Below are 14,504 nucleotides of genomic sequence, written 5' to 3' on the forward strand. Positions count from 1 at the left end.
ACATTTCCCACGCAGCAAGAGCTAAGTTACAAAAATAACTTTTTCATGGTTTGGCAAATGATTAAAGCTGGCACAGCAGATGAATAAAAGTAGCCTAACAAAGTTAAAAAAAGAAGAAGAAGAATTTCTTCTTATTCTAAGGGTGAACCATTTTACTATGGCTGTATTTAAAGCAAGCTCAGGGGTGTAGGATCTGGTTAAAAGATTACATGAGAGTCTTTTGAGGCTGATTTCCTAAAGATTTAAATAAACTCAAGGCTACAAGTCACACTAAGGAAAAGAGTGATTGGAGACCGTGGCACAAGCAAAATTATTGTGACTATCTGCAATGAACTAGCGGTCTCATTGCGTTTGAACCTAATACTATGAAAACGGGGACCAAGTCTTTGAGGACACGCAGTCTTTTGGCCTCTTCAAAGCCCTCTTGGTTTATCAAGCTGTCTGCAAATCTGTTGCCATCAACACACACAGAGCATTCACATTAAGTCCAGCCTGAACCTCACCAATTTCCTAAACAAACAGTGATGTAGTTGCTGCAGTTCAAAGTTCAAAACGATTTTTATATGTGAATGTAACCAGAATACAACCACTTGATTCAAGTTGCCTGAAAAGAGATGCTTAGCAGATGCGATGCGTTTGGCACAGAGTGAATCAGATTGATTGCAATGTGTTGGCAATCTGTCTGCATTTATAAATTAGATAACAGTATTTGCAGACCTTCACCAGCCTGTCTGAGAGTGACTGCAGTCAGCCCCAGCTGGACAGTGATTGTTTGGACACAGGTTGACTCATGACCTGTGCAACGTGTCCTGTGGTTAAAAGTGGTTTCTGTCTTCTACCTATAAGAGGAAGCTACACCTCCAGAGCATCCGGTGAGCGCTGTCCTAATTTTGTCACAACCAGTCACACTTTCTCTCAGTTCAGTAGGAAAGCTTGGACAGTGCTCCTTGATGCCAAATTAAGATCGGCCAGGATCGTCAGTTTGCCTAACCCGAAGCAAGACTCTTCTTTTTTCTGTTTGCCATGCGTGTCTATAGGGGCTGCACCAAGCCAAGCGGCCCCATTTGAATTTAGATCACAGAAAGACAGTTTCTGGCAGGGGTAAGCTCCTGGTCACAACCCATATGACGGGGTCTTTCAGGGCTACGGCCCTGTTACTACACCTGCATACTGTACGGCTTTGGTGCTGCTTGGCTGACATATACACACATGCATTCACACAGGCCTACTGCAGTTAATCATAATAATGGATGGAAATGTATACAGTGTGAAGACACAGAAACATATGGTCACAAGAAAGTGCACATGATGAGACTTAAAGCTTTTTATTCATCATATTCACCAGGTGCATATCCATAGTGCACGCACACGCACACTCTCTAGCTACCATGCTGACACTACATCTGTTTGTGCGATACCACGGCAAGCCTGTGATCACAGGCGCTGTCATGTCTCATGGGCGGGGTTAAAGCAGATTTGCCAAAAGGTGGGAGTATATGTGGGGGTGCAGAGAGAGGGAAGTGATAAAATGGGAAATGTGGAAGGTAAAAGAGAAGGAAGAACATCAAGAGAGAAACGAGAAAAGGAACAAATATGATAGGAAAACGGAAACAAAAAACCAGATAAAAGGCAGAAATCATCTGTATACTAAACCCGGCACTGATACTGGGTAGAAAACAGCAAGCAGACAGCAGTGCTGTTGTCTGTTAATGTCGCCTGGTACGATCTTTGATCTCCTCAAAGAGTCTAAAATATCTGTCAGGTTGCATTTTCGTTCTAGTAAACAGAGCAAGAAAATTGCCTGCTTTTTAGCTCCCAGTGGAAGAGAAGGAATTACACGGAGCGATGTGCTCCATTCAATACAACTATGATGAAATCATCGTGAGACTTTCATTTCTGATGATTCCATTATTTGAGATCCAAAAATATAATCAGTGAAAAATGTGCTGAAACTACTTTCATGGGACCTGGGTTTTCCTCTGCTTATAAAAATCAACAGTGGAACATGAGGAGGAGTTTTTCCACTTCCACCCATGGTGCTGCAGAATACTTCTACAAAGCATTAGCTAATTAGTAAAAGAAAAACTGTCACGGTCCTGGGGTTCTGTGGAGTTTTGCATTGTTAGCTATATACTGCAGTTTAGGTTTTCTGTTTAAAGTCTTCATTCTTATATTTGGATCCAGTTTCCATTATTTGTTTTTAATTCGTGTTTTTTCAAGTAATATGCTGAGCTGTAGTGTCTAGTTTTTATGGAGTGCTGGATGGTTTACTCTAATTCTTTTTTTCCAATTCTTAGTCTTAATTTAGCTTCAGTTTCTGCGCCGAGTTTGTTATTTCTGGCATGTTTAGTTCCCTCTGTGCTTCTTCCTTCTGTTTTTGCACCCTAACTTTTCAGCCTTCCTCTCTCCCTTCTTCATGTTTAGAGCGAGTTGTCTTTGTGTTTAGCGATGTGTCTGTTAGGTCGTTTCCCATTTTTGACAGGCAGTTTGTTCCAGTGTCTTCCCAACAGTTTACTTCCTGTTGGTTTGATTATCTTGATTACAATCACCTGTGACCTGTTCCTGACATGTTTCTTGTTTCCCATTGGCTTCAATATATAAATGGTCTGTTTCCCCTCCTTGTGTACTACTTTCTGATTTGATTAACCCTTTGGACTGTTCTGTTTTTGGCTTTGCATGTGTCTTGAACTTGCTCCTGTACTACTCCATTTGACTTATTCTTAGTTTTTTCTGACCATCACTGTGCAGTACTTTTTGTCAGTAGTGATTAAAGTAACTTTTCTTTGACTATGAGTCAGTGCACCTTATTTTTTTTTAACAAGAGAGCTGCAGTTAAGAAGTTTCAACACTTGTGGCAAATGGGACTGAAGCTGATTTCAAAGTAAACAAAGTTTAAGTGTTTCAGTGTTGCTAGCACGTCAACAAGTCGCATTCAAAATGGGATCTTATCTAAATCAATCCTGATACATTTCAGATGTTAATAAAAAACCATGAGGAAAAGCACCAGTGGAAGAAAGTAGCTTCTTCAGTTGAGACCACACTGAGGCGATGAATAAACGTTGCCCTTCTTATCGTCACATACCTAAATACACATGAATCTGTTCAGCTGCCTGGCTAGAGTAAACCGGCTGTGCTTCCCACCACCGGTGCATAACAACAGTCATTATCTGAGACACCTGTGTACATACTTTATTGATTTACCCAACTCTGACTTTGCTGGCATGAGAAGTCTCTGACTTCAGGAGCTGAAATCTATTTGAATAAAATATCACAAAACAAAAGTCTAAGGCTGATCCCAACAAACAAAAGATAAGCTTATTTACATTAGATGGAAAAGTCACCAGCAAAGGCCAAACATTGTGATGTAAATGCATAAGCCTGGTTACACTCCCTGGGAGAGTGCTGATCTTTATCATTTCACCCTTTGTCTCATCATACACGCGCACTTCTCCGCTGTACTGTATAGCGTGCTTGAGATCAATAGCGAGCGCCATGTGCAAATACATCTCAGTGGTTGTTTGATATTGTCACCGGGGAGCTCCAGGGTCTGCTTAAAAGCATGGAGGAGAAGGAAAATAAATTCCTCTACCAGCATGACTAATATAATCCCATTCAGTCTAAAGTGTTGCGCATTCATTTTGAGAAAAAGAAAATACCTCATGCCATTTCAAGTCCAACATTTCAAATCAAAGGGCTACTGTTTTCTAAACAGGCAGATTCTTTTCTTCAGTGTGAGAATATGCAGTAGTAGACAGTCTCCTAACATCCACGCCTTGAGAAATTATTATTTTTTTTACCACTGATGTAATGAAGAGGCTCTAATCTGACTGTGACCTCTCATGTGTAGACTGCAGCTAAAGGTCAAACAGCGAGTATGAAGCCACAAAACCTAAAAAAAACAAAAAACAAGGAGCTCAAATCAAATGAGTTCCTATTCAAAACAAACAGCGAACACTGCAGAGGACCTAAATGCAATAATTCACCTTTAGGGAGTAACACTGAGATCTGTCTTCACTTTGGCAGCTACAAATCAAAGCTTTCAATTTATTGCTCAGACTTCTTTACGGCCCTTTACCTGTGGTCGCGGGCTTTGGTTAGTGACTGAATGAATTACATCACTGATACCAGCAGCCCGAGATGAGACTCCTCTGCAGGGTGGCTAGCCTCACTCAATATGAGAAAGTGAGCAGCAAACTGAGAGGGCTACAGTATCGAGCTGTGGTGCCTCTGCACTAACAGGAGCTCTGGCTGACATGGTTCAGGACAGACCACAAGGAAAAGAAAAAAACTGCACAGAACACACTGGGTGGGAAGGATGTCTAGGCAGCTCCGTCCATGTTTTTACCATTAAGACACTGATTTGATATAACAAGTTTTGGGTTGCAATTCTCTCTACGTCTCAAGAAAGACTGAGTCCTTAAGGTAAGGCTGGAGGAATCGCAAGTAAACTGTTTTTGTGTAGTACAATATCCAGCAACAGGTCTGTGAAAGAAAGGGAAAGACATAAACAAAGATATACATGACTCTTTAACCGTGCTGGTTTGTGGACTCCTCAAGTGGGTGAAGAAGACCAAGAACGACACTGCTTAATTATCTGTTCCCCTCAAATGGCGCCATAATTTACTAAATGATCATCATGCTGTATTGAAGAAGACTGAAGACGCAGCTTTAAGGCTTTTCATGCACTGCCTTTCAGAAACAGATCCATCCATGTTTTTATGCAGCGTATGGCTAAGAGTTGGGTATTGAGATATTTTGTGTTTGAGGATGGCTATCGACAGGTGATAGACAACCAAAAGGCAGAATGCAAACAGTATGGACCAGAATTAAGAGACGGGAATCTGAATGCTCACCATCAGTGCACCTCAAAGGCAGTGATGAATTCTGCATTTACGAGAGCAGTGAGAGTTTCAGATGCGAACATTAAATTAACAGTATGGCGTAAAATGTTCATAACCTGAGATGTTTTCATTATTTATCACAATAACTTTAGCTTGTTAAGGCTAATGCAGTCAGTGGGCTGCTTATACAACACTGTGTGTACGTCGGAGCTCATGCAGCTGTACAGTTATTTGTTTGTTTGTTTGTTTTTTCATGATATTTGCTGTTGGCAAGTGTGAAGTTTGAGTGGTACTCTTAGTTGTCTGCTAATTAAAAAACTGGAGCACTAAAGGCCAAGATATCCTGACATCCTATTATGTGGTAGCTGCCTGCAACAAACAGCACTGCCTAATGCACTGAAAGGACGAACAGTCATCAACAGTTAATGCTTATCTTTCAAAAAAAAAAAGAAAAAAAGACACCTTTAGTCTCCAAACCCAAGCCATGAAAATCCAAATGATACCCTTTAAGGTAAAAAGCTCCACAGCCAAAAAGACTGTATGATTTCAACTCACCAGGATCAGGAAATGAACCATTATGGAGTGGCCACTGAAAATAACTGTTTCAGCTGCTGTGCGTGTTGCACAGTCCAACATTATCTCAAATTCTAGCAGCATAACTGCTAAGCCGACTTGAAGGAATTTGTAACAGATGATGCATTCACTCAGTCATAACAGCATCAGGAACATCACCATGTCATCACACCTCAAGTCTCACTATTTCAAATAAAAAATCCACTGCTGAACAGAGTAAAGCGTTGTTCTCAGGCAGACCTGCCGAGTTATCAAACAATGGCAAGTGGTCTGGATGAATGCAGAGATATGACAATTCAGAGGCTGATGTGCAGGAAGGAGCAGAGCAGGACAAAAGACAAGTGATGAGTTTTCTTACCGAAGGTTTAAGGTGACTGAAGTTCACTGACTGAGTGGTTTTTAGCGAGGCACAGCTGGCTCACACATCTGGCTTTTTCTTTCCCCCTTTTTTGTGCAAATAAAACATGCTACACTACACCAGGCGCAGCAGTAGGACTAGCACAAGGTTAACTCGATGAAAAGAGCCCGCTCCCACTGGAATTTTACCTCTTTCACATTTCATCATTGCTGCAATGCAAAATTTACTTTTGCAGAAAAATTATTTATGATAGTACATTATTGAATATTGATCTCCACTGTCTTTTCTAACTCTAAGTTTTATCTGCGTATAAGAAGAGCTACTTTATGATTTCTTTTTTTTTAAACATGCAGTATCAGCAACAAAATAAGGAACATGTTTCTGCCTCCACCTGAATGCATTTTCCAAACCATGGGCTGCAAAACAGGACTGCATCTATGTTGGGTACATTTTGATTTCTCCCCTTTGACTGCGTTAATCAGTCAATGCCGTCTCACATGCTACACTCACACTTAATGCTGGTTTTAAGCACCTACTCTCTAGATGCTCATTATCCGTCATACACGTACGATTCTTTACAGACCTCGAGTTCTTAGGAAAGTACTTAAATCTCTCCACTGAATCCTGAAAATCTTTGTAAAATAGTGAAAGAGTCAAGAGCAATCTGAACAATGGTCCAATAATATACTCTCCCACAGCTTGGAGTGTCCCTATTCTTTCCATCTCATAAAACCTTTATGTGGCCAAGCTCTTAAAACTCAGACAAGGAGAGCCCATTTCACCAACTGGGAAAAGTTCAATTTCTCTCTAGAATCTTTCCCAGGAAAGAAAATGCTTGAAAAACCTCCTATTAAATCTTTCAGCAAATCCTTCCATAAATAATGTGAACCAAGTGTGCCAAGTCACACTTCTCTGTAACAGAGCGCTGTCCACGCCCTTAGAAACTCTATAGTTAGTAAGCAGCAGCTACATCGCCACCACTTTTCAACCATATTTAGAAAAACAGACAGAAAAGATACTTGAACTCTGCAAAGCTACTTCACTGTCAACCGCTGCACCTTGTAAGATACACAATATACTGTCTAAAAGCAGCAAAACACCGCTCCATAAGCTCACTGAAGAAATGGTTTTTAGAATATAAAAGGAGAGCTGAGTGAGTCGCATTAAAGGTCTTGTACTCTCAGATCGATAAACCCTCTGGCAAAGGCAGTAAGATTTTAAAATCATCACCATAAGATACAAGACAAACAGTACGCAGAAAGGCACTGGAAACGACTCTCACCTCTCTCGCAGGTACTGTCCCAAAAGCCGGTCCCGGTACAGTCACAAATGAAGCGGTTCCAGCCCTCCTTACAGACCCCGTTGTTCTTGCAGGGGTTGCTGTCGCACTGTTTCCCCGTCACCTTACTACACGAAGACTTGATGCCCGTCATGTTCTGTGACTGAGCTATCTGCCGGATGTCCTTGCTGCGGCCATCGATGAACAGATCCCGAACACAGCCCACGTAGCCGTAGTTGAGCATAGCTGTCCAGAGCTCAGTCGGGAGCACCAAGCCCACTCGGTTGTCAGGCAGACCGCCCAGATAAAGGTCCCCCTCCAGGTCCAGGATCTCATTTTCCCCGCTGGCTGTGAAAGGGGTCCGACGGCTGTTTACTGAGATGATGCCTGAAGGGGGAAAAAGGCAATTACTGACAAAATATAATTTAATCGACTTGTGTTAGAAAAATGCTGGGGTATCCACTCTGGGATGACATGTTTCTTGGTGGTGTTTTTCAAAGCAGGCCTCGTATTTTACAGTCTAAGTGATCTGCCATGTTCTGCTCGCTGACAAATAAAAACACTGCTTGCTTCAGCTAAATTTCTTGAACCCGAGTAACATTTATTACCTTTAGTTTATAGTTCTTTCCAGAACCTTTCAAAGAGACTGACAGCCCTTTTTTCCATTCATCAAGGTGAGGACAGAGGTGAAAATGACAGATTCTTTTTTGTAATTTTGTACCTGAGAGCTTTAACAAAGTGGAGATGCACTCAGCAAAATTGTGAAAGAGGTCGATAGAAATAGCGCAGCACACCACCCCGTGCTAAAGATGTGGGCTGAGTAAGTGGAGGTGCAATCCTATGTTTGGCAGCCAAAATTGCACTGATCACAGACTTTAACAAGCTCTTCAGGGAAACTCTATTTGTGTCGCCAAATAACAGAAAAGAAGGCTGAACAAAAAAAAAATCAAAGAAAAAAACCCTCAAATCTGACAAAATGACTAGTCTCCTGGAAAAAGGTTACAGAGTAGGTCAGCGTCTGCACCTGTGGACACTCAACGATCGCTCATATAGTACTGTCAAAAAAAACTTTAGAAGCTCCTCATTTCTTTTTATTTTGCAAGGAAAAAAAGTGTAACGATTTATTGAAACATGCACAAACATACATGGAAAAACGGTGTCTAAGGCAGAAACTGTGTTTGTACAAGCTTGAAAGCCAATATTTGGTATGACAAACTTTATTCTTCAAAACAGTCTGAACGCTCTTAGCCAAGCTTTTATGTCACGTCTTTAAGTAGTCTTCAGGAATAGTTCTCCAGGCTTCTTGAAGGACATTCAAAGTTCTTCTTTGGACGTTTCCGCTTTTGTTCTGTTCTCTGTCAGCATGATCCCACACTGCTTCAGTAATATGCAGGTCCGGGCACTGGGGAGGCCAATCCATGACTGATGGTGTTGCATTGTGTGCTTTTCTACCTATTGAAGCTATTGCCAGTCAGATGCATTCCAGATTGTACTTCAGGGTGGATCAAAATCTGATGATGTCATGGTACTGGGTCTGGGACCCAGTGTTTGTGTTTTTCCGGGTTTTGTATATTCTTCGATTTAGTGTTTTCCATGGTTTAGTCTCCTGTAGTTCTAGCTCCCTAAGTTCTCTTGTATTTATTGATTTCTTGTTCCCAGGTTTTGTTACTGTGCCTCCTCCTGTGTTCCACGTCTGGTTAAGTTTTCATGTCTGCTCTTCTACAGTTCCAGCGTGTAGTCTGTGTTTCTGTCTTTGTTTCACGTTTCCAGTTTTATTTTGATAGTTCCTCGTCTTGTGTATAGTGTGTTCAGTTTTGCTTCCTCTCGGTCCTGTGTGTGTGATTAGCACCAGCTGTGTTTCCCTCCTGGTTCCCATTCCCTGGTTTTAGTGTTTACTTGCTTAGTTTCCCCAGTTTAGGTGTTCCTCTGTTTGGTTTGAAATCCGTGTTTTTTTTTTTCCATGTTTTGTTTCTACCAAAATAAACGGCACACTTTCAGTTTAAATTCAGATTCTGTTTCCATCGTCTGCTTTTGGGTCCACATCTATCTAATCAGCTGGAGGTCAGATGCATCAGGTCCTGTGTGAGGTCTTTGCTGGATTTCCTTTTCTTGAGGATATGACTTTCAGATACAACTCATCAGCAGTAGATACCCATTTAGGCCCGCCACTTGTTATTTTGTAATAACAGTTATTTGAAATAACCTTGCCGGTGCAAAAATACCATTATATGCCTGTCAAACTGTGTAATCTTTCTTTCAACTAAAGAAATGAGAACAAATTGTGTGTTTTTGTGGCAGGCTGCTAGTAACAAAGTGCCTAAAGATTTAAAATTGGTTCTTTGTTACGTTGTCCTAGCAATGGGTCCAGAGGAAATATATCACATTGTACAGCTGCACTTTAATGCAACAGGTGAAATAACCCCCGCAGGCACGAGACATTCTTTTTGTGCTGTGGTAGACTGTGTTGTACTGTTCATGTTGTTTTTCACACACTTCAGATCTTTTCAAGTTAGACGTACAAATAACAAAATCAAAGGTAAGCAAAGAGAATCAGGTTTGTCTCCCAAATTATAGACTTTTCTGTCTTTTTTTTTTTTAAACTGCATAAAAAAACCCCCAGATTGCTCTGCATGTCTCTAAAACATCATGCATACATAATGTCATTACCCAAGGCCATATATTCACCGTGGCTCAGGGAGCTGGGAAGCATATCTGCAACCGGAAGGTCGCCGGTTCGATCCCCGGGCTCTCTGTCCTGGTCGTTTTGTCCTTGGGCAAGACACTTTACCCTACCGCCTACTGGTGTTGGCCAGAGGGGCCGATGGCGCGATATGGCAGCCTCGCCTCTGTCAGTCTGCCCCAGGGCAGCTGTGGCTACAACTGTAGCTGCCTCCACCAGTGTGTGAATGAATAGTGGCATTGTAAAGCACTTTGGGTGCCTTGAAAAGCGCTATATGAAATCCAATCCATTATTATTATTCATATTTTACGTCAAGATTTTTAACACTTTTATGACCTTATTTGATGATTATGAACTTACAGGAAGAAATAAACAGGTTCATTAGCTCTTTTTCTCTTTTCCTACTACACTGCCTCTATCCGCAGCTCATTATCAGCTCTTTTTAATGCGAGAGACACAACAGATGAAAACATCACTTTCACTACAAAGCCTAAACTTGGCTCATCTGAAGATGGTGCACTGTGAGTTCTCACTTTATGTTATATTCACCTTGCCGTCCTTCAGAGAGAGATCCTGGATACAGTTCTTTTTGGACAGAAAATTTAATTCACTTGCAACTCCTATTAACATTTCACTCAAGCCACAAGTGTGATTATGGCTGTTCTTAACCATCCCTCAGTCTGGTATCCATATATCTGTCTCATTCCTCTTTTTTCCCCCTGAAAATCCTACTTTTTACTCTGCTATCGCACTGGGGGCTGTGCCGGTGATTAATCAAAGCAGCGAGCTCTGACACATGGCTAAATTGGCTGCTCTAACCTGATATATAACATGGGCTGTAATGCCGTCTAACACAACCAAGTCCTCTGGAGGATCTCACCTAATGCAGAGATTGTGTTGGGTTCGGAGCTCAAGGCGAAAGAAGTTTCGAGCCCCTTTCTCTAATATAATCTTCTTCTAATACTTTCTGTGTATTTGCCCATGTTATGAGGTCAGAGAACATCCAGATAGAGGTAGGTAAGGGGAAATGGATTCAGTAGCTATCTAGAGAGAGATACGACTTTTATCCTGGCAATAAATCAATGCTTGTATTAATATATTGAGATAGTTTACATCATCTTGCTGTGGGGATGCAGGAAAAGCTGGAATACGTAGAATCACTGCAGCATTGCAACATTAAAGCTGGTATAATTTCACTGTAAGTATGCACAAGTTGTATTTTTGAAGCAAAGCAATTTCATTACATCAAAACCAGTTTCACTAGTGTTATGAAGACTGTAGTCAACTGAGAGATAAATGGTTCTGCAAATAAATTTGTTGCTATTTTAGGTTTTTTAGTTTTTGTTTGTAATTAACTGAAGAGTTTGTCAGTGTTTGCAAAATGTGAGTGTACAGTCAAGCGAGCAGTTCTGCAGTTTTGGCCATGCTTTTGGATTTTGGTTGCATTTATGTTTCTGCACTGCTGTCAGATTGACTTTCTCCTGTTCATTTATATACACATATAATATATCCATGCTCTGCTGGTCTTCATCTACTGTGCAGTCAAGCTTTCCAGTTGTGTTTCCAAGTATTTTTCCTTGTGTTATGTTGTGTCTCAGCATGTTCACTAAAGATTTGGATTTTGCCCAAATTAACGTGACAAGATTTTGTCCACGCCTTCGTGGACTGAGAGGGTACCAATCAAGAAAGAAGCCTGTGCTCCAAAATCAACAATTTTCAAGCTCGACTAAGCTTGAAGCTGGGTCTGTGCCATGAAACCAATGAATTTAAATGAACTCTACCAAATGTGCCAGAAAAACGAATGAATATCCAGCCAGAATTATGCCAGAAACTTGTTCATGGCAAAAGTGTCTGGTAGAAGTGCAACGTGCTAAGTGACACAAATACCAGTGTGGGTGTATGTATATATCTGAGCCTGTATGTATACTTTTGACCCTGTGCGGAGTGGAGAAAATCCAAAATAAATTGAAACTTGTGCGCCCAAGTGTTGCTTTTCAAATTCATTAAAGATGTATGGCGTGCAGTCATTTCAGCCTGGAAAAAGCACAGTTCAAAGAAATCATTAAAATCCAAAAATCCAAATTACCATGGCATCCATGCCCATGGTGAGTGGATGTAAACTTGATGTCTTTGCATCAAAGACGCAATTTTGTCTTTAATTCTTTTGGCATTTTAAAAAGCTGACTACTGCTTAAAATAGAAAAGTCCCAATAGCAATAGAACAAAACAAGATATGCTTCACTGTGTATTACATAAGTATATATTGCACAGTTGCAATTCTCTTTTCTTCTGTATTTATTACTCTGTTTCTGACCATGTTTTAGTTGCCCTGTCAGCTCTCTGCCTATAAATTTATACTTTGTACCGTTCAGCCAAAGGCAACACGCTTTTAACTGAAGTTCAATTTTTTTGGCTGAAGCTATTTTTTCTTATGCATGTATGTGTGTATCAGAGAAAACAGGACACCAGTGACATGGCAGGACCACTGTGCCTTCTCAAAGCACAGAGCTGATTTAACAGGGACGTTAAACATCTGTGAAAGTTCAGCTAGGATCACTTAAAAACACAAAAACAGACATTTCAACCTTTTTCCGCCTTTTTTCTTTCATTCTTACCTGAGCGACCATCTCTCTGGATATCCACATGGTGCCAGGAGCCGTCATTGACCTTAGCCTGCGTTGCTTTGACCTTGATAGTTCCGGAGCCCATGTCTAGCAGCAAGTAGAGCCCTCCATCCAGCAACTCCACTGCAAAGAAGTCCACCTTGTTGTTCTTCTGGCCCTTCGCGTCCCTCCTGTCCTGAGGCTTACCGTGGGTGAAGAGGATCAGCCCGTTGGGTTCAGAGGTGCGGAAGTCAAAGGAGATGGAGCCCACGCGCTTGGTGTTCCATTTTGGCAAGGCCAGGTAGGATTCGGGGGTCTCGAAGTTGATGGGGTCGAGGGTGGGAACGTTTTCGCACTTGAAGACCACGTCGCCCTGGAGCTTCATCTTGGGGTCGACAATGCGGGCAAGGCGGGAGAGCTCCAGGCGGATATCGTTGTTCTTGTACACCACCTGTGGAAGATATATGGGGGAAGCGATCACCAACAATCCCGTACGATTACTGTACTATTTCTTCATTTTTCAAAGCTTATTTCCAATGTTTTAATATAAGAAATGATTTGCCGGTGCAGCAACGGTAAATAACTTCTATGGAAATGAATTGCAGTTCATTTCAAAGTGCAATAGAATAGCATCATATTGACATTATTATATACTGCAAATTAAAGGGCAGCTGGATCAATAAAACTAATATTTATGTAAAGCTTTGTTTGTCTCAGTCATTTTTCTATTTCAGCTTCAATTCATCTATGACAGAAAGGAGATGCTCGACTATTTCTTTTGGGCTTGATTGAACACCTACTCACTGAGTGAACTGTGAGACGTGATGGCTAAATTATTAGCGAGTCATTCCTTGTAATATTCAAAAAGACCAGCCTTGATGAACCGAGGGTGAAACCCCACAGAGGATCTGTGACAGTGGGAGAATATATCCAATATCATATTTATTTACCAGCAATAAATTTACACCAACCCTCTAATCCATCAAAGTGGAAAGCAGCGCCACATTATAGTCAAATACAACAAAATACCACAGATACGGGCTGCAGAATATTGTCAATTGGAATCCATTGATGCAGAAAATTAATGTTTTTTTTCCCTCTTTTTTTTCTGAGGAGGAAGAGAGGCTTTTTCGAGTATATAGGGCAGTGTATGCGCAGGAAACAGCAACACTGTTAGAGCGAGCACAGCTGTCAGCCAACAGATTGTACTTCTGTGGGATTACTGATAATCCTGGAAGATTTGACAGTAAATCAACACAGGTGACCCAAGTGCTGAGGAGGACTGAGGAGGGGACCGGGTTGGGTTGAGAGGGGTGTAATGTGTGTGTGTGTTTGTGTGTAAAGGGGGAGGCAACAAGCTCCAACAACAAGCTAGTGAGAATAAGGGCAGCAGGAAAGAAGATAACAGCCTTTCAACATGTAACAAACATGTCAAGACTCAAGAAACAAGGTCAAATAGGGTCCTGTGTGTGTGTGTGTGTGTGTGTGTGTGTACGTACAAAACAAGTAACGCAGATGTCAATGCACTTAACGACCACATCTAATCTCCTGAACATGAACACGACAAAATACGCTCACTGTCAAGCTTTGTTAATCTACTGGTTATGTACTAATACAGGTGATTTCACTTTAAAATACACAGTAAAAGAAACCCTCTGAATTAAAAAAGAACATTTATAAAAAACAGCATGACAAGACAAAAGTACACTAACGAAGAAAAGCCAACCGGAACACAACACAGCGATTTAATTGAGATGTTTACTGTAAAATTGAGAGTTCATGGGATATAGGCCTGTGGCTTTAACTTTCAGTTGCATTCAAAATCTTGCACCGCTGGGCCGTCTAGCAGTGTGACGACAACACCCCATCAGCCTTTTACAGGTGAGGGGTAATAAAAGGTTTCTTAGATTACTACCTTTCTAATAAACAATATTTCAGCATGCACTGTTCCCTACAACAACCTTTCCCCAAGTCAAGAGTGATGCAGCCCACTTAAAAACCAGGCCCACCCAGTCTTAAATTTTCACTCTAATCAAAAACAAAAGTTATTTGTTTTAAAAAATTATTTAAAAAAAACATTAACAGCACAGGCTGGTGGCTATAAATTGCTAATGCTATGTAGTCATATGCAAAGTGTTAAGGCCACTGTGTAACCCACCTGCCACACAAA

General features: G+C 41.1%; 1 protein-coding gene across 1 annotated transcript in view; it reads right to left on the reverse strand.

Annotated features, from left to right (window-relative positions):
• nrxn3b (neurexin 3b) overlaps positions 1 to 14,504 on the reverse strand; it is a 307,342-nt gene that overhangs the window by 205,658 nt on the left and 87,180 nt on the right. The window contains 2 exon segments of the mRNA XM_025898582.1: positions 7,055 to 7,438; positions 12,347 to 12,785. Of these exon segments, the coding sequence (XP_025754367.1) occupies positions 7,055 to 7,438; positions 12,347 to 12,785 (823 nt within the window).

The sequence above is a fragment of the Oreochromis niloticus genome, linkage group LG15 (genome assembly GCF_001858045.2).
Source record: "Oreochromis niloticus isolate F11D_XX linkage group LG15, O_niloticus_UMD_NMBU, whole genome shotgun sequence".
Taxonomy (NCBI): domain Eukaryota; kingdom Metazoa; phylum Chordata; class Actinopteri; order Cichliformes; family Cichlidae; genus Oreochromis; species Oreochromis niloticus.